General features: G+C 46.4%; 1 protein-coding gene across 1 annotated transcript; it reads left to right on the plus strand.

Annotated features, from left to right (window-relative positions):
• The first annotated feature begins 2,598 nt into the window (after nt 1-2,598).
• On the plus strand, nt 2,599-16,271 carry LOC128845210 (interferon lambda-3-like). The gene is made up of 10 exons (XM_054043603.1): nt 2,599-2,696; nt 3,621-3,679; nt 3,737-3,903; nt 4,344-4,421; nt 5,135-5,278; nt 5,518-5,595; nt 12,125-12,202; nt 13,089-13,232; nt 14,020-14,100; nt 15,480-16,271. Exons 1-10 carry the CDS (start codon nt 2,599-2,601, stop codon nt 15,576-15,578), a joined length of 1,026 nt encoding a protein of 341 aa, XP_053899578.1. The 3' UTR covers nt 15,579-16,271.
• The last annotated feature ends 2,285 nt before the right edge of the window (nt 16,272-18,556 follow it).

Below are 18,556 nucleotides of genomic sequence, written 5' to 3' on the forward strand. Positions count from 1 at the left end.
AGCCCCGGACAGGGAAACCTGCCCTCTAACATAGGGACGGCCTGGAAGGGGCACCCCAGGCAACAGACGTGAGACACACCCTGGGGCAGGGTTACCCTGTACCCCTCTGCTGGACTGCCCCCTACAGGCCAAGACAGGAATTACTGTGTGTATCATAGACCCTAACTGGTCCCTTAGGTATGAGCCCACCAGATGCTAGAGCCTGTAGGGCCCAGTGCATGAGGCATCTGCAGCCCCGTCTCCAAATCGCAGCCGAGCATCTGCTGCACAGCACGGCAGAAACTCCCCCGTGGGAGACGGGCGCCAAAGCCGAGCATTGGCCCAGTGCTATGCCAGGCCCCGCAGCCTGCTTCTGCACCACTGGGAACAGCTTCACCAGGAGAGAGACCCCAGAGCCCAGGGGCCTGGGCACTCTCCTGGGAGGTGGGAGCAGGGTTCGAGGCCCTGTCCCACATCAGGCAGAGGGGGGATTTGGATCCGGGTGAGAGCTCTGATTCCTGGGCTATTGCGCAGGGGCCACCACCACCAAGTGTAAGCGCCTCACAGACTTCAACAGTGGGAAAGTAGATGCCTAGGGGCTTTAGGTGCCTACAGGGTAGCAGCTGAGTGGGCTTTTGTGAATGCTAGTGGTGCCTAATTGTTGGATTTAGGTGCCTAACTGTCCCTTTAGGCACCGACGGGGTTGTCTACACAGTGCCACAGTCCGCTCTATGGGGGTATGAGTTGTGCAGCACTCGCACGTCGCACTCTAGCCAGCCCGTGTAGACCCCGCTGGCGGGAACTAAAGGTACCTAATGCACATTGATGCCGTCCTGAAACAGGCCTGCTGGAGGGTGCAGGGTCTGCTCCCGGCTAGTAGCCTTGTGGACACTGGCCACCGTGGTGAAAGGACTGGAGTGGAGAGACAAAGCTGGTGAGCAGCAGAGGGGAGTGCACCCTGCACCCTCCTGTGGGGCACAGCCGTGGGCCCAGGCTGGGGAGCTCTGCAAGCTTTGGGCCTCATACTCCTATGGGCAGTGGATTTGCCCTGTGCAGGGTTGTTCCTATATGGCACTGTCTAGTCTGTGGGGTTCTTCTTTACGTAATGTATTGGAGGAGCCGCATACAGAACATATACACCTCGAGTGCCATACCAGAGGCTTCACCTGTCGCGTCCTTACCCTGCCCAGTTAAGCCATTCCTTGCCACTCAGATGCTCTTTTCTGCATGCAGCTTCACTGGACCAGGCGCATTCTGCGGCTGCGCCCTTAGCAGTCCTGCCCCGAATCCCAGGTGAAAGGTGTTAGTCTGTACAAAGGAACGTCAGCGACCTAATCACAGCCTGGGATCTAATGCTCCTAATCCCTCCAGCGGCAGCCTGGCCGCTGGCATTTATGATGGGCAAGAGTGGAATTCCAGCCCCATGGCGCTGGACACCCACATGCACTCTGGGACGTGCTGACTGCCATGCTGTGAATCCCAGAAGTGGGTCCCAGAGGTGGGACTGTTGGAGAGCAATTGCAGCCCCAGTCCATCTGTGTTTCTGATTGTTTCAGGAAGTCCTCAGCTATGAGGGGGTGGTACTTCCTGGCCAGCCAGTCAAAAGTGTTAGTGTCACCGTGAGATAAACCTCTCTCCCAGACCACACCCTCTGATCCACCTCTTCCACTCCAGATACCAAAAAACCCAGATATCAGGTCTTGTCAAATGGCACCTGGACACACAAGCCGGAACTCGGACTGGCCGGGTGGCAACCCTAATCCTCCATGAATTTATCTAGTTCTTTTTTGAACCTTGTTATAGTTTTGGCCTTCACAACATTCTCTGGCAAGGAGTTCCACAGGTTGACTGTGCGCTTGTGAAGAGCCTGTGCACAGTTTGAAGATTGTTTACCTCCTCATCAAATGTCACTCAGATTTGGTCTGATTTCCCCCTGGCCAACTAGGAATCTTCCAGCCTGCACTGCTTGGAATGCAGGAGCTGGAGGTCCTTTGTGTCAATACTGAGCCAGTGGGGCTAGGGGGCGCTCTGCTGCTGGACCACCTGCCGGAGGAGCCGTAAAACTGAGATCCCAATCAGGACAAGAGTCTCCGCATGGATGAGCACCTTCCATCCGTTCGCGCCCACATAGTATCCGAAGGGCTTTAAGATGGGGCTTCAATGAGCAATCTGTCACAAGCACTGCTCAGGAATGCAGTTTGCTTGCTTGGCACTGTTCACTATCCAATCTCCTCCCAGTGATCAGGCCCTGTTTCCTAATGGCTTTACATGTGGCGAGTCCATGCAGTCCCACATAGTATCCGAAAGGCTTTAAGCTGGAGAATCAGTGAGTAATTCGTCACAAGCATGTATGTATGTCTACATACATACTTACTCTAGGCAGGGAACTCTTGCATAATTCACTTGTGATATCACAGTGTTTTCATCACCTGGAAATCCCTCAGAGCTCTGAGCTCAGGTGTGATACCTGCCTCACTTTCGCTTTCCCTTTCCAAACACTTTGCTGCTCTTTGCTGGGTGACAGCAGAGCTGGGTTTTTCTGCCCTAGACTAAAGTAAAATGTGGTTTCATGTTATTTTTCTTAACCAGAAAGAGCCTTTTGGTATAAAAGCAAGAGCCATGGAGAAGAAAAACCACATTCAGAGCCAAGAGAGCGGCAAAGCAGCCCTGAGACACAAGAGGCAACTAAAGCAACATCCCAGCAAATACACAGCAAGGTAAGAGTGACTAACCTGGAGCCTCTCCTTACCACACAATTGTTCTTTACCGAGTGATTATATTGTGCTCTATGGTAGACAGCAAAGAATATATGTTGTACAAGCAAAGTGCGTTACACCTGTAATGTATTATTAATGGCTGACTATTTAAACAAAAAACCCCTCTGATTTATGAATATTTTCCAGGAGAAAATCAGAGTTCAAGTTGGTATGATTTGTAGGGTGTTTTAGTTTTGTATCTGGAGAATTGTTGGGTATTTGCAAAAAGCGTTTGCCTTCCCCAAAACTTTCACAACTGATATTTCAGACAAAAATGTGCATGGATTAAAAATAGTTCAGTCATCAAATTATGGAGAAGAAACAATGTCGTGACATAGGAGACCAGCAAGAAAATACGACTATCAAATTGCTATCAGACAAAAAGAGTCAGTAGCCTGAAAATTATTTATCAGAACTATTTTGCAAGTGGCAGATCTATATTTGCGTAAAATTAGGATTCGTTCGTACTTTGCTATACTAAAAGAAGCAGGATAAATTTGTAACAAATGCTGTAGGATGATGTACCCTGCTGCACCTACTAAATACTTTATTGTTTGACTACATAGTGAGCAAGTATTTATAACAGCTGAAGTCTGAAGGGTGGTTTGAAAAGAACAGATAATTCTGCTGAATGTCAATAAGTTAGTTTTAAGAAAAAGAAGAAAACATCACTTTCGCCAGCTGTTTCATTTCATTCATTTCACAGCTGATCAAATTAACTGGTTGGCTTGGGGAAGGCTTGAGAAATGGTAACAATTGTTTTACTTCCCAGTCCCCTATAGGAAGCCACAGCTCAGAGCTGGGCACTTCACTGATTCTGTGTCACCAGCTGCCTCCTGCAGTAGATTTAACCATGTTTGAAGAAACAGTAAAAAAAAAATTTAGAGCTAGGTTTGTCTCCAATGCAGGCCTCGCTTATGAGACGGCGTCCAACTCGCTGGCTGGTAAGCCTGGCAGCCTGGCATGTCAGTGATGTATCTCTCCCGTTCTGTCTCCCTTAGGGAAAATGGTGAACGTAGGCGACAAAGTTCTCTTTGCTCTGGCCATCTGGACGATGACTACAGAGGCCTTTCCCAAAGGCACTGAGAGGACAAAATGCCACCTCGCAAAATACAAGTCCCTGCCACCTCGGGAACTGGAGGCCTTCAAGAAAGCCAAGGACAAATTTGTAAGTGTGAAGAACACACACTGGGCAATAACAGCACTGTGAGCCTAGGTTGTCATCGGAACAGTGGCCCGCTCTGCATGTCCCTTTGCACTCAGGGAAGAAGCTGAAAACTAACTACCAAGAAGGATTTCGTTTTACTTTTCTGCCAGCTCGAGCACCCTGCTGGCCAGCACCAGGCTCTAGCACAGCGCCTGCTGAACCCAGGTCCTCTCCTCACTGGAGGAGAACAACAAAGCACAGTTTAAACTTGGTCATGCCTGTCACTGTCATATCCCTTGTGGATACCAGCCCTAGAGGTACAACGGAGACATTTGATGTCAGCATCTCGTCTCCCTGCATCACCACTGGGATTGCGTGGAGAGAACTGAGGGAAGAACTAGTACAGGTTTGTTCCTGCTCCTACATAAATATGGGTCTCTGTTCTTTCCTTCTGCCTCCAGGAGGACATGATGCTGTCGTCAGACCGAAAATGCAGCACCAGGATTTTCCACCGGAACTGGGAAGTCAAAGAGCTGTCGGTACGAAAAATCTCAGCCAAGGGGCACAAGAAGGTCACATGCTAGCACAGGGGTTCTCAAACTGAGGTTTGGGACCGCTCAGGGGGTTGCAAGGTTATTACATGGGGGGGGGGGGGGTGTCACGAGCTGTCAGCCTCCATCCCAAACCCTGATTTGCCGCCAGCATTTATAATGGTGTTAAATATATTTTAAAGGGTTTTTAATTTATAAGGGGGGGTCGCACTCAGAGGCTTGCTATGTGAAAGGGGTCACCAGTAGAAATGTTTGAGAACCACTATTCTAGCAGATGGTTCCTTCCTAACATGTGTCCCTTTCTCGCTGAATCTGATCTCACTTACCCTTGTGCTAATCTGACACAAAGCCCTTTGACCATTGACTTTGTAGTCACTGATTTAGTCAGGAGCATGTCAGATTTGACAGTGGCTCTTTCTCGGTGTAAATAAGAGTCACCCCTCACCTTCAGTTCAGGAGCCTTCTCACTGGCTATAAACTGGTGTCAAGAAAGACGTGTGGAGATGAAGCTGTTTCCAGTCAGGAGTGATTTTAATATTTTATTTATTGACAAATCAAGAAAGCCCTGAGTGGCTTTGGAAAATCTCCTGTTTCAACCTAGTCTGCCTGCCCCTACACATGGGAATTTCTAGTCCTGTATCTGCACAGCTGTGCCTCTTTCTCCCACAGACAGTCACTTACCTACAAGTTTCTCTCCCCAGGTGCACGATAGAGTCGTCCTGGTAGAGAAGGAGCTGGACTTTACCATTAATGTGCTGGAGAATGTTGAGGACCTCAGTCTGTCCAAGCTGCTCTCAAGGCCGCTAGAAATCCTGACACAGATCAGAGGGGACCTGAGGGACTGTGTGAGTATTCAGTGCCAGATTTCTCTTTCAGTGCCAGCAAATACTTGCATGTGGCTCTTGCTTTGGGCCCATCCGTATATGGGACATTGAAAGTGGGGGCAGTTGATATGACATGCGCAAGGGTAGCCACCTAGACTATGTCAGGGCAAGAACTCTCTGCGCCTGTAGAGAAAGGGCTTTGGTCCACTGTCGGCTGAAATCTCTGGGCACCAACCAGTCTGTATCAACTTTGTTTTCAGACCAGACAAACTCATTCTCATCGACACTCCAGGAGGCTGAACAATTGGCTCCAAAATTTCCATAAGAGCAAGGAGACGGTGAGTAGTCCTTGGAGACAATGAGGAAAGTGAACTTCCATACAAATTAGAGAAGGAACACGCCTACTAGGTTTCCATCCCAGAGGCCAGGATGGGATCCATTGTGCAATGATGTCACAGACTACAGCAACAGCTAATGTATGGCTTGAATTATGCTGCATTTCATGATAGTAGTTAAACTGCAGTTTGCGTGTGCATCTGCTTGGGTTCCAGAAATCCGCATTCACATTGCTCTGTTTCCAGCACTCCCCCTCTTTCCACATCTTCTGTGCTTCTTATAGATATGCACTTGCCTCCTAATTATGCAACATACCCGTGGTGGCTTTAATTTAGCCCCATTCACACTTCCTGTTGTAAATATCCTCTCATTTCCCAGGAAACACCTGGCTGCCTGGAAGCATCTGTGATCCTCAATCTCTTCCGACTGCTGAACGAAGACTTGAGATGCGCTGCCTACATGGAGCTGTGTGTGTAGCCATCTGGTCTCTGCAGTGCCCGTGTCCACATCTACTTAGAGACTGGAGAGTCCCTAGCCTGAGAGCACCGCATACATATTGGGAGAAGTCGTGTGTGAACCAGGAACATTCATCTTCTCCCTCCGGCTGCTGATCATAGATCCCCGAGCAAATGGATTCCATCCTTTTATGCCAAAGAATTACACAACAGTTGGCCTCCAGGTTTCTCCAATTTCCAGGGGGTGCAGCACTCTAGACTCCTTAGACTTCACAGGGATTTGGCCCTCTGGGGATATTATTTATTGGATGTAATTGCATTGTCCCCATATGAAAGCATTTTAGTCAAGGTAACATAACCAAAAATATTGGAAACATTTAATAAGCTTTAATTTTAATAAAAAACATACTTCAGGTCTAGGATTTACACACTAGTCATGGCTTCGGATCTCTTAGAAACAACCTCAGGAAATGCATTAATATTGAACTTTGGAAGTTCTTACTGTACAGATCCTCGACAGATGTATTTATACAGAGTGTATTTTTATCTTGCTGCTGCTTTACGTATTATTACAAAACTAAGAAGAGTAATTGATCTCTATGGCTTCCCGACTGGAACCAAAGCGTTATTTATTATGGATCAGCTATTTATTTTTATGTATTTATCTATTACTAAGATGGTGCCTTTTTATCTATAATTGTGAACAAATAAAATTGTTTTCCCAGGCCTTGGCATTCCTGTCTTTTAATTTGTAAACAGAATATTGGGTGCACTGGAGTAATAAAACCCAGTGCTGTGCAGGAGTAGATCCCAAAGGGCTTTACAAAGGAAGTCATTCTCATTATTCCTGATTTCACAGATGGGGAACTAAGGCACAGAGAGGCAAAGTGACTTGTCCAAGATCACTCAGCGGGTCAGTGGCAGAGCCAAGAATCCTGAGAGCTGATCTTACACTGTAGCCACTAGGCCACACTGCCTCCCTTTTGCACTGCAATGCTGCTTGCTTTTGGATCCCCCTCACTGCATTTCCAAACACGCAACTAAAAGGCCAAAGAGAGATGTGACTCTTGTCTTTCTCCTTCCTTTTGGCATTATCATTAGAGCCAAACAAATGTTCCCTGGGGAGCCCAGACTAAATTCCTGTGACTGTCAATTCCGTAAGAAGCTGGAACCTCAGACCAAGCTCGCAGATTGCACACCATTTCAGAGCAACCCTGAGAGGACTTCTGCACTTGCGGCAAAGTCCAAGCAAAAACTAAGCTCCTACTTTGTGGCTTGCAAAGTTCACAGGTGACAAGACAGGTTCCCACTGAACTGACAGCAATACCCCTGAATCGACAGCACTGCCTCCTGGAGCTGAATGTAGATTGCTTTCCCCAAGACAGCTGCTTTAACTACACACTGATCGGAGACTTTTAAAATACCAACCAGGACTGTCACATTTTTTCCTGAATGCAAGAGTCATTCAGCCTCCCTCTAATCTCCACTCCTTGCCTTAGAGGATGGAGGCCCGATGTCTCTGTTGGATGGTAGTGTTGGCACTGTCACTCTGGTGTACTGTGCTTGACCTGACCACAAAGGCATGGCTTCACTTGCTACTGGCTGGTTTTTGGCTGGAACAGGCAATAATGGATGCTAAACTGTATTATACTGTTCAGTCACGTAGTGCTGTGTGCAAAATACTTTATTTAAAGCTTACTGTGCCATACCTGGTAGAGTATTAAAGAATCTTATGATGAACGTATCCGGTATATATAAGCAAGCTCTGTGACCAGGCCATTGCTGGTACAGGAGAACGTGACTTGGTGTCAGGAGTAGACTAAGAACAGAAACAGAAGGAAACCGCAACAAAAGTTGCAGACAGAAGGAACAAAGCAAGAAAGGTTGCAGGATCTCATCAACATGCCACTCTTCAATGCCCCAGAGTATGTCCACTTTGACAAACCTTTACAATGGACAGGCTGGAAACAATATTTTGCAAGATTTCACATTGCTACCAAAGTCCACAAAGAAACTGGAGATATGCAGGTATATTCTTTCATTTATGCCGTGGAGACGCAGGCAGAGCATATCTCTAAATCCTTTGATGTTTACTCAAGACAGTCACAAACATGACTATGCAAGCGTTCTGGCTATGTTTCATGCGTTCTTTATACCTCAGAGATAAGTGGTTTATGAAAACTCGAGAATTCAAGAGCCATGGGAAAATGTTGAATGTTTCATAAGACTTTTGCATACTCTGGCTGAAAACTCTGATCACGGGAATGCAAAACATGAAATATCAGACAGTCTAGTTATTGCATTAACAGATTAAAAACCTTTCACAGCAGCTACCACTGAAAGATTTAATCTTAGCCACAGCTATTCAAATAACAAAGCCATTGGAGCTGGTGAGACAGCAAAACCAAGAGCAACTCTCCGAACTTGAAAAGCAAAACACTAGCTTAGAAGCTGTTAACAAATGCAGCAGGAGTATTAAAAGGCATTACCAGAGAGCTCTGTGACTGAGGGACAGATTCAGCCTAGATCAACAAGGTGTGGAAAAAGTCATAGTTCAAAAGATGATGCATGTCCAGCTAGAGACACATAGTGTACTAAATGCACAAAATATGGACATTTTGCACCTGTTTGCAGCACCAAAGTAGTCAGGGAGTCGATCAGATTACAGACAATTAAGAGCCATTGTTTCTGGGATCTAGCACTTGTGATGATATAGAGCCTAGCTGATGAGTGAAACTGAATATTTATGGCAGGAATGTTGACTTTAAAATTAACTCAGGAACTGACATCACAATCATCTCAGTTAATTAAAAGAATCCATGGGAGTAAGACGCTCACCAGGCATGACCTGAGTGCAAGTCAGACTGGGTAGAGGGTTCTGAGCTAGATGCAGCCAGAAATAGTCAGAGATGTGACTGGTGTGAGAGGACAACGGAAGAGGCTGTAAGGCTGAAGAAAGAAGTATTCTGCAGAGTCTTTCTCAACCAGCTTCTCTACCCAACAGGCCCATGCACTCACAGCCCAGCTGCAACGATTCCTTACTAGGCCTGGAAGAAAGGAAAGGGGGCGAGTTCCCTCACTACAGTGGTTTGAACGGTTACAAGAAAAGATACATGTGCTAGTTCCTAACTCTGCAACTTCGGCCACTCCTCATGCTGAATACAAGTGTATCCGTGTCTTAGGGGCGACTCAGGCTAAGACCTTGGCCTGCCCTTGGTAAGCCATCCCTTTGTGGAGGGAAATTAAGTATTGGATTGTATGGCCCACTGGCCACAGTTCAGGCTCGTTGCTGGTGATTTCACTCAGAGTCTGTGACTTGTCTTCCTGTTGGCCACCTGTCAGAGCCTCTGTTAACAGACCCCTCTTGACACACGGCCCTTATTTATGTCAGTGCCTCTGAAAACACACAGCCCCTCCCCAGTGGTGAAGAAGAGTCCTTCTCTAGACCAGTGCCCTGGGTCTGGAGTACCTTGGAAGGCTGCTACCTCTGTGCCTCCACCCTCCATTCTCTGCTGTTTCCCCCGGGCTGTATTGTACTATTGCTGCAGCTTCTACTAATCTCCTGCCTGCTCCCCTGCCACACTCCCATTCAGCCTGGCCCAGCTCTCAGGCTGCTGGTTCTCAGTCTCCCTGGCCCAGATCTCAGACAGCCTGTGGCTGGCTCTTCCCCCTTGGACCAGTGCCAAAAGTATTTCCGAGGTTCTCCTTCCCCCAGGCCGTTGCTTCCCCGGTAAATCACAAACATGGATAGTTAACCTGGATGTTATCGAGACTGCAAGGGAAGGCTCACTTCTGGGAACAGTCCCTTTCTGCCCAGTTGTGAGACCACTGAAACCACTCTCCTCCTCCCCTTCGCTGATCAGTGATGACTCGCAGAGTCACTCCTGAGGACGGGGGGGAAAATGAATGAAAAGGCTGCTCAGTGGATCGTTACAATAACACAGCAAACCCGGAAGCTGGGCAATGCTAAGATTAGAAACAGAACTCGCCTACTCTAGGCAAACCTTGCATCATTTGGTCATGATGTCATGCAGAGGTTCCCTCACCTGGGAATCCCTGGTGAGGGCAGAGGGTTAGGAGCTAGATGCACCTGCCGTACTTTCACTTTCCAGTTTCCATTGATCAAACAGCAGCATTAACGTGTGGGGTTTTCTCCTTTGACTAAAGGAAAACAAGATTCCATTATATTTTTTCCTAAAGAGTATAAAAGCAAGAGCAATGGCAAAGCGAGGCTACATTCACAGACCAGAGGGAGGCCAAGCAACCCTGAGGAAGAAGAAGAAGAGACTAAAGCGATTTCCCAGCAAACATGCTCCAAGGTACGTGTCACTAAATCTGGGGCTTCTGTCTAGCACATGGGCTTACTAGACTGATCTGCTGTGATCTACGGATCAAACACTATCCATTCCTCTAAGTACCTTACCAGTTTATTTTGTATTATTAGTGCTGGGGCTGTAAATTAAGAGGCTGGATCTGAAAACAATTGTGAATAGAAGAGTTGAGTTTGCTCAGCTGTGATCTTTGGGGTCAACCCACCAATGTATATATTTGATTGTAGCCCTCATCTTCCTGCACCCCTCCTTTCCCTGCTTTGTCAGACTGTCAAAAATACAGTTTATAATCCTTGTAACCTGGAAATGGAGTGATGCGTGGAATTCCCCTTTCTGATTCAATAGGAAAAATGATGGGTTGCAAACTGGTCCTGGTCCTGACCCTATGGACAGTGTCTACAGAGGCCTTTCCCAAAGGTGCTCAGATGAAGAAGTGCCACCTCTCAAAATACAAGTCCCTGCCACCCCGGGAACTGGAGACCTTCAAGAATGTGAAGGACAGATTTGTAAGTGCAAAGAAGACACATAAGTAGGGTAATAATGGCAATGTGAGTGCTAGGCTGTAGTTTCAACAGCAGCCTTCTCGGCATATTACTATGGGCAGATGAAATAAGATGGGAGGCATATGCTTAGGTACGGTTGGGGTGTAGGGTTGCAGATACAATAGAGAGAAGTCTCTCTGTTTGGATTTTCTTTGTGATGATCCCCCACCCAGTCTTAATTATGAAAGGGCAAAGCACAGAATGTTCAGCTCCGGCAAGTATTCAGATATTTGGGGAATGGGGATCATAGATGTGGAGAGAGGCAGAGTCATGTTCAGGGCAGGAAGGTTGGAACTGATCTAGGGCAGAATCACAGATTAGACAATAGCAGGGAAAGAATGGGATTCTTACTATTAGAAAAGAGCGAGAAGAGAAAGAAGCGACAATCTGTCTAAGTGGGTGTTCCTAATCCGAGTCAGTCTAAGGACGTTAGGGCCTGGCCATCTCGGATTTCTTATAGAGTCAACCGTCCTTAATCTTAAATCTCAAAAAGTTCTGAAAGGGGTTCAAACTCTGTCCTGAGTTCCCATCAAACCTAGAGAATGAGACCCAGTTTTTAACTATCTGCGGTCTTTCCTTTCCAAAGAAAACTGAGTCTGGTCCCTTAAACAGACAATCTGAGGACCCCAAATTCATGTCATGCCATCAAGCAGCATTAGAGAGAGCCAGTCACTTATTTTTAAGTCGTGCAAACATTCCTTGTTAACTAACGCTGAGGAAGTGCACCACGCAGATTAGTGGTCAAGTTATCCTCCGTGTCAAGAGTTAAAGGATGCCGGTTCTCAGTTAAACTCCTGCACAAATGCAGTTCACAGCCTGAAACCAGCCAAGCAATATGACAAGAGCGTGTTATTGACGCCTATCCCGTCTTTGGCACCTTCTTGGAAAGAGCCAAGACTCTAGGAGAGCAGCATTGTTAGGGGATCAAAGTGTTGAGTCAAATTCTGCCAGGATTTGGCACCTTCGCAGCTAGGCTGACCAGATAGCAAGTGTGAAAAATCAGGACAGGAGGTGGGGGTAATAGGTGCCTATGTGAGAAAAAGACCCCAAAATCGGGACTGTCCCTATAAAATCGGGACATCTGGTCACCCTACGCATGGCTGAATGGGGTTATATGATGTAACTGAGGGCAGAATTTGGCACTTTCTCCCCTGCTTTGCCTCCACTTACACATTTCCCCGTGTTCTCATTTTGTGCCTCCAGGAGGACATCGTGCTGTTGTCAAACCGAAAATGCAACACCAAGATTTTCCACCGGAACTGGGAAGTCAAAGAGCTGTCGGTAAGCAAGACCTCTGCCAAGAGAGACGAAGTTACAAAATAGCACTTGCTTCTTTCCAAAGTTGCAGTACTGTCTCTTTCCAAGCTGGATTCTGATTTCAGGTGATCCTTTTGTAGAGTAACTTGGACACAGGAGTCATCTGAGGTTGGAATCTGGCCCTTTTTCTATTTCTGTATTTTGTACATCCTTAGGGCTGGGAAGCCAGACAAACGTTGAGACTGTGAATCAGTTTAAGAAATAATTGACCAAGGAAACAATTTACATCTCAACATCTCTACCTTGTTCCCTGTTAATACAAGGCATGATACTAACTTTATCCTCAGTGTTCAACAAACCAAAGGCTTTGTCACCGCCAACTCATCCACACCTGTCCTTATCATCTATTTCCAGACTGAACTTGGTTAACCTCCCTCACATAAGCAGCTCCAGGTTGTGTGGCAGGAAATCCTCAGTTTCTGTATTTTGGTTTCCCATGAGAGAATATTTTAGTACTCTAAAATCATATCCATATCTATGTACAGCCACTTGGAAGATCCAGAAACCGTTCACCAAATCACCAGCAAAAAAAAAATACTTGCACTGGCCAAATATATCTTCCGATTTTTGTAACATAATAAAGGTTTGAGACTGATCTGAAGCACAACATGTTGTTGGATTCCAAGGAAGGAAGGTGTAAGCAACAGAGTCCAAAGGTTCAAGACTAGCAGGCTCTGTGTACAGAGTGGATTCACACCTCCCCTGCGTCTCAGGTGTCTTCCCATTGGCCATGGCTTTGGAAAGTCTCCCTAAGCAGGACACGCCTAGCTGCTGCTAACACAGACATTCCTTATCTCCGTGTCTGCGACTCCCCTGGACACACTGTTGTACCTGCACATTCTCTCCCTAGGTGCACGACAGAATGATCCTGGTGAAGGAGGAGCTGCACCTCGTTATTGACGTGCTGGAGAACTTTGAGGATCCCAGTCTGTCCGAGCCGCTTGTGAGGCCATTAGAAATCCTGAGGCACATCAGAGAGGACTTGAAGATCTGCGTGAGTATTGGATTGCAAATGTCTCTCGCCACAGTGGACTGGGAGTTGTCTGTTGAACTCCCAACAGCACTAATTTCTTAAGTGAATCCAGGATCTAGTCATCCTTGTGCCAGTAATTGTGGACTTTGCTTTGCACCCCCCTTTATAATAATGAAAGTGTCCGGATTACGTAGCTGCTGTATGCCTTGCTCATATACATAATCTAATTAGCGAATTAACTTGATTAACTAGTTAGGGACAGATGATGCCCGGCTGCTGTGCTACTGTGCAAGCAGGTACGTCCCCTCCTTCAGCTCCTGGGCTGTAGTTTGGTATCACTGCAGATACTGTGCTCTCTGTACCATGTGCCCCCCAGAACATCGCAGTGGAGGTGGGGAGGAGCCGGGAGGAGACAGACCCATGGGTGGCTGCATGCACTGGGGGAGTATGCTGCACTCCTGCTCAGCTCCAGGGCATGTTCGGTTTCTATTCAGTGGAGTTCCTCCCAGAGCTCTTCTGGGCAGCACAAGGCATACCTCCCCCTACACAGGGCCATTCCCACAGGGCTCAGTAAAGCCCATAGTTAATGCTTCAAACACTTCTGAAGTTGAAAAGTACCATACAAATGCTTGGTATTATGAATAGAACCTGGCAGGTTAACATGGAATCCACACGTCTAAAGAACGAGATAAACTCAATCAAACCAATTTGTGCCTTGGGCTTGTACCGAGAGGTAGGAGGCTCGGCCATTGTTCCTGAAATCTCTACTCATGTGCCAGTCTGCTTCATGTATTGATTTTCTTTTCAGACCAGCCATCAGCCTGACGCCCATCGACGCTCCGGGAGGCTGACTAGCTGGCTCCACAAATTCCACGCAGCCAAGAAGATGGTGAGTACATTTGGCAAACACACAAGACAAACTTTCATCACATGTTAGTGGGAACAAATCTGTACAGGTTCATCAGCTCCATTCCCTTCCCATGGGGCCAGTGCAGGATGGTGCCCTGTATATTGTCCCGGGGCTTCTGCAGTCCAGGTGTCCTGAGACTGAATTAGTTCAGAAAGCTGGTAAATTTCTCATATCAGGAAGGGTCATTACATCTGCTGCAGACTGTAGCGGACCAGGCATCCAGAAAACAGCCTTTACCTTGTGGCCTAGCTGGGGTCCTTCCATAGGATGCAAATAGCAGTTTCAGATAAACATGTGGCATCTGATCCTCCATTGCTTTGCACCTTGTACCTTGTGGAATCATTTATATTTTTACAAAAACTTTGAAGAGGTGTAGATGCTGGGCTGGGCAATGGGAAAAGAGGCCCCGAGATAATTCATTCGTACAGATCTGCCAATGCCCAGCCCTTCTTCGGAATCCGATAGAGCCAAAGATAATAGCCTTCAAATTTACTATTACCCCAGATCACTGTGCCTTTTGCTTCATTCAGACTCGCTGGTTCATGTAAGAGACTACAGCACACGTTGTTATATACTAAGAATTACAGGACATTAGACCACCATGTAAATGAGTATTTACTTAGAGTAGGCCTGGGCTACACTAGTGGGGTGGTTCGAACTAAGATACGCAACTTCAGCTACGCTATTCGCTATTCACATAGCTGAAGTTGAAGTATCTTAGTTCGACTTACCTGGCCGTCCTCACGGTGGCGAGTCGACTGCCACGGCTTCTCCGTCGACACCGCTTACTCCTCCTGCCGAAGTGGAGTACGGGCGTCGATTCGCGGATCGATTTATTGCATCCAGACGAGATGCGATAAATTGATCCCCGTTACATCGAACTCTACCCGCCGATCTGGCGGGTAGTATAGACGTACCCTTAGAGTGTTGGTAAGGTCTTGTCTACACACGGACATCCGGGAAAATTAATCTGAATTAACTAAAGGTGTGAGTTCGAAGTGGATTAGTTAAACTGCTTTAAAGCCCTGTATTGATGCTGTTATTCAGAGTTAAAGTGATCTCTGGAAGTGAAGTAAAGTAACCAAATTAGACCACTTTAATTTTGAATGAGGGTGTTCACACAGGAATTTAATGCCATTTAACTAACCCACTTCAAATTCACACAGTTAGTTCAGATTAGCTTTCCTTGAAGTTCCTGTGTAGACACTGCTCTGTTCACCCTTTTTCTGCATGCTCTGTGCTCCCTATCTATTTACACCTCCCCACTCCATCAGGCCTGTGTGCAGTAGCTTCGATGGCCCATTGCTAGCCAGCCATTCTCTGTTACAAATGTGTTCACTCCCTCTCTCCTGTCCCAGGAAACTCCAGGATGCCTGGAAGCATCTGTGATCCTCAATCTCTTCCGACTGCTGAACAATGACTTGAAGTGCGCAGCCTACATGGAGTCCTGCACCTAAACGCCAGATCTTTACACTGTCTCACCTCATGCATCTAATCAGACACTGGAGAGCCCAGCGAATGGGAACCCTGAATCCTTCCTACAGGACACTGTATTTTAACCAGGTGTGATGCTCTTTCCATCTTGGCATTTTACCACGGATCCCACCACCCATGATCTCTGAACAAAAGATTCACATACAACTGATCTTCAGGAACAGATCTCTCCGACTCCAATTGCCAGTAGCTGATTGGTTCTAGGCCAATTCCTTAACTGCAGCTAAAGTGTAGGGCCTGCTCCCCCTGAAATCAATGGGAGATTGGCCATTAATTTCAGTGGGATTAAAATTTGGCCCTAGAGGATATTATTATTTATTGTATTGGTTTATTGCTACACAAAAATATTTGCCAATAGTATGTGAAATCTTGCCGTTATTTATTTTAATTTAAAGGACTAGTTTTTTCACCCTGTTTCTTTGATTTACAGACTAGTGAGTATTTCATTAGTGTCTTAGAAAGATGCTGGAAAATGCAATAATTTTCATGCATAGAAGGTGTTGCTGTATATGATTCCTAGAATCTATTTTTGTTTTACTGGCTGACATAATGTTAAGCCATCTGATGCGATCCTTATTTAAACAAATCTGATTTTTATTTAAGTTATTTATTGTATCTATCATTTATTTATGTGCATATTTATCAAATGGACTGTTTTTATAATATTTAATGTAAAACTGGAAGATGTAAAATAAAAACTGATATGATATAAATTCGTGGTTGACCCTCTGCTTCCTAACTATATTATGTTCTGATCTCATCACCTCCAAAAATAGAAAACAGCAAAAGTAATTAGAGGCAGAGAAGTACTTCCAGATGAGGAGAAATTGAAGACATTAATATTGCTTAGATTAGCTGGATGGTGAGAGGGGACATAACAGAGAGACTTAAAATAATGAAAAGTGTAAAGTTATAGGTATGTTCCCACTATAGCAAATCCCAGGGAACCCCTGGTGGCAGGACTGAATATTATGGGGCCTTTAAATTGTCCAAAAAGCAGCTACTATAATTAGTATCCTATATTTACCACAGTATATGTGACACACTCCACTAGAGTAAAATGCTGCTGTTTTAACTGGAGCTTGAATCTATCATGTATTGTTGTTTACTTCCTTTTTATTTGTATGCATTGAAATCAGTGTGAAGACACAGCCCTGGAAAAGTATTCACCTGCTGTTGCAGAGTACATAGTGGCTGCAATTTGCCCTGTTTTTGTCTTAGGGGGACAGATACTGGGGACTGGCACTCAGGAAACCTTAATTCTCTTCCCAGCTCTGCCACTGACCTGCTGGAGTGGTGGATGACGTTGGGTAAGTCACTTCACTGCTCTGTACCTCAGTTTCTCCATCTGTAAAATGGGAATAATGATACTGAATTCCTTTGTAAAGTGCTTTGAGAGCTACCAGTAAAAAAAAAACACTCTATAAGAGCTGGGTATTATTAATATTATTATATGCACTATATAAAAAGCCTGATTCTCTGCTGCCCCAGGGTTGTCAGCGCTCGTGACTTTTTCACAGGTTGCAGGATTTTAGCCAGGGCTGGAGCCTGTCTGGTGATGATGTGAGAATCTCCAGCCCTCTTGGGAATTTCAGCCTGGCTTCTGATTGGCTGCCTTTCCCACTACCTCCGGTCGTGAGGAAGAGCAGCCAATCAAGGCTGTGCAGGAAGCAGTCAGAGGTCTCCGCCCCTTAGTTGCCAACACCACTGTCACAGGAGTGGAGGAGAGAGGAGCTCAGAGAGGCTCCACTCCCTGCAACACCCATCCCTGGGAGAGGGGAGGGGAAGAGTCACAGCAGCTTCAGAAGAAACGGAGGAGACAGAGAAGAGGTGGGGCAGAAATGATGAGGACACAGGGGGACGAGCAGTGTTGATCTGGAGAGGGGACTGATTTGGGGACAGGGTGCAGAATTAATTGTTGGGTATGGGGTGGGCAGCGGAGTGGCACAATCACCTTACACAATAAATAAGGAAGTGTTGGCAACACTACCTCACAAACATACTGGGTGGACAGGGGAGTACAAAAGACCAACCAAAAAACTACAGCATATTCTTTGTTTGTTTGTTTTTTAAATCTCATGATTGTTGGTCTAATCTCATGATGTTTAGGGTTTTCATGATTTGTGACTCTTTGGGGGTGGGCTATATTGCTACCTTGCCCTTGGATTTGTTATTTGTACTATTGCAAAATGCTACCAAATCAACAGTGATTACTTTTGGGAGTCACATTTGTAAGCTTTTTTCCTCAACCATGAGGGCTAGAAATGTACTTTTTTATTTTAAATAATCACTTGACTCCAGGAGCTGTAGCTTTAAAAATAACACAAAATATCACAAGATACGGAAAACTCACAAGAGCTGGCAGTACTGCAAGACAACCTGCCTTTTACCAGGATAGTCCCATATCTCAAGGGGCTGTCCTGCAAATTTGGAATTTGAGAACAAGGCACCTAAGGGTCCTATTTTGTGCTCAGTACCGCCCCTCATTCCACCACCTCTGGAGGGAGCCGAGCTGTGGGACATCAAATGCAGGAGCTCCAGGCTTGGTAACACATCAGAAGAGGCAGGTGGTGGTGGTATTGCCCAGTGATTGGTACTAGCATCACCCAGACCAGGAAGAGTAAAACCCAGTTGGCAACAGCAGCCCAGGAAACAAGGGAGGTAGGTGCAGAGAATGACCTTCCCATGGGGGTGGGTGAGGAGGGAAAGGAGCGGCCTGGGTCCCCTGACTGGGGTGAGCTATTCACTGAACATTAACAGGCCAGCAGAGAACAGATGAGGAAAGTTCATATAAGGGATTGGTTGATGCAATTTTCCTCAGGGGTGATAAGTGGCAACCAGGGGAAGGATCTGGGACAGTTGGGAGAGGGGGTAATCACAGCAGCAGGGTGTGGGCCCTTGGGGGCAGTGTGGGGGTTGGAGGTGGGGGTGTTACAAAGGC

Source organism: Malaclemys terrapin, chromosome 11 (genome assembly GCF_027887155.1).
Source record: "Malaclemys terrapin pileata isolate rMalTer1 chromosome 11, rMalTer1.hap1, whole genome shotgun sequence".
Taxonomy (NCBI): Eukaryota; Metazoa; Chordata; order Testudines; family Emydidae; genus Malaclemys; species Malaclemys terrapin.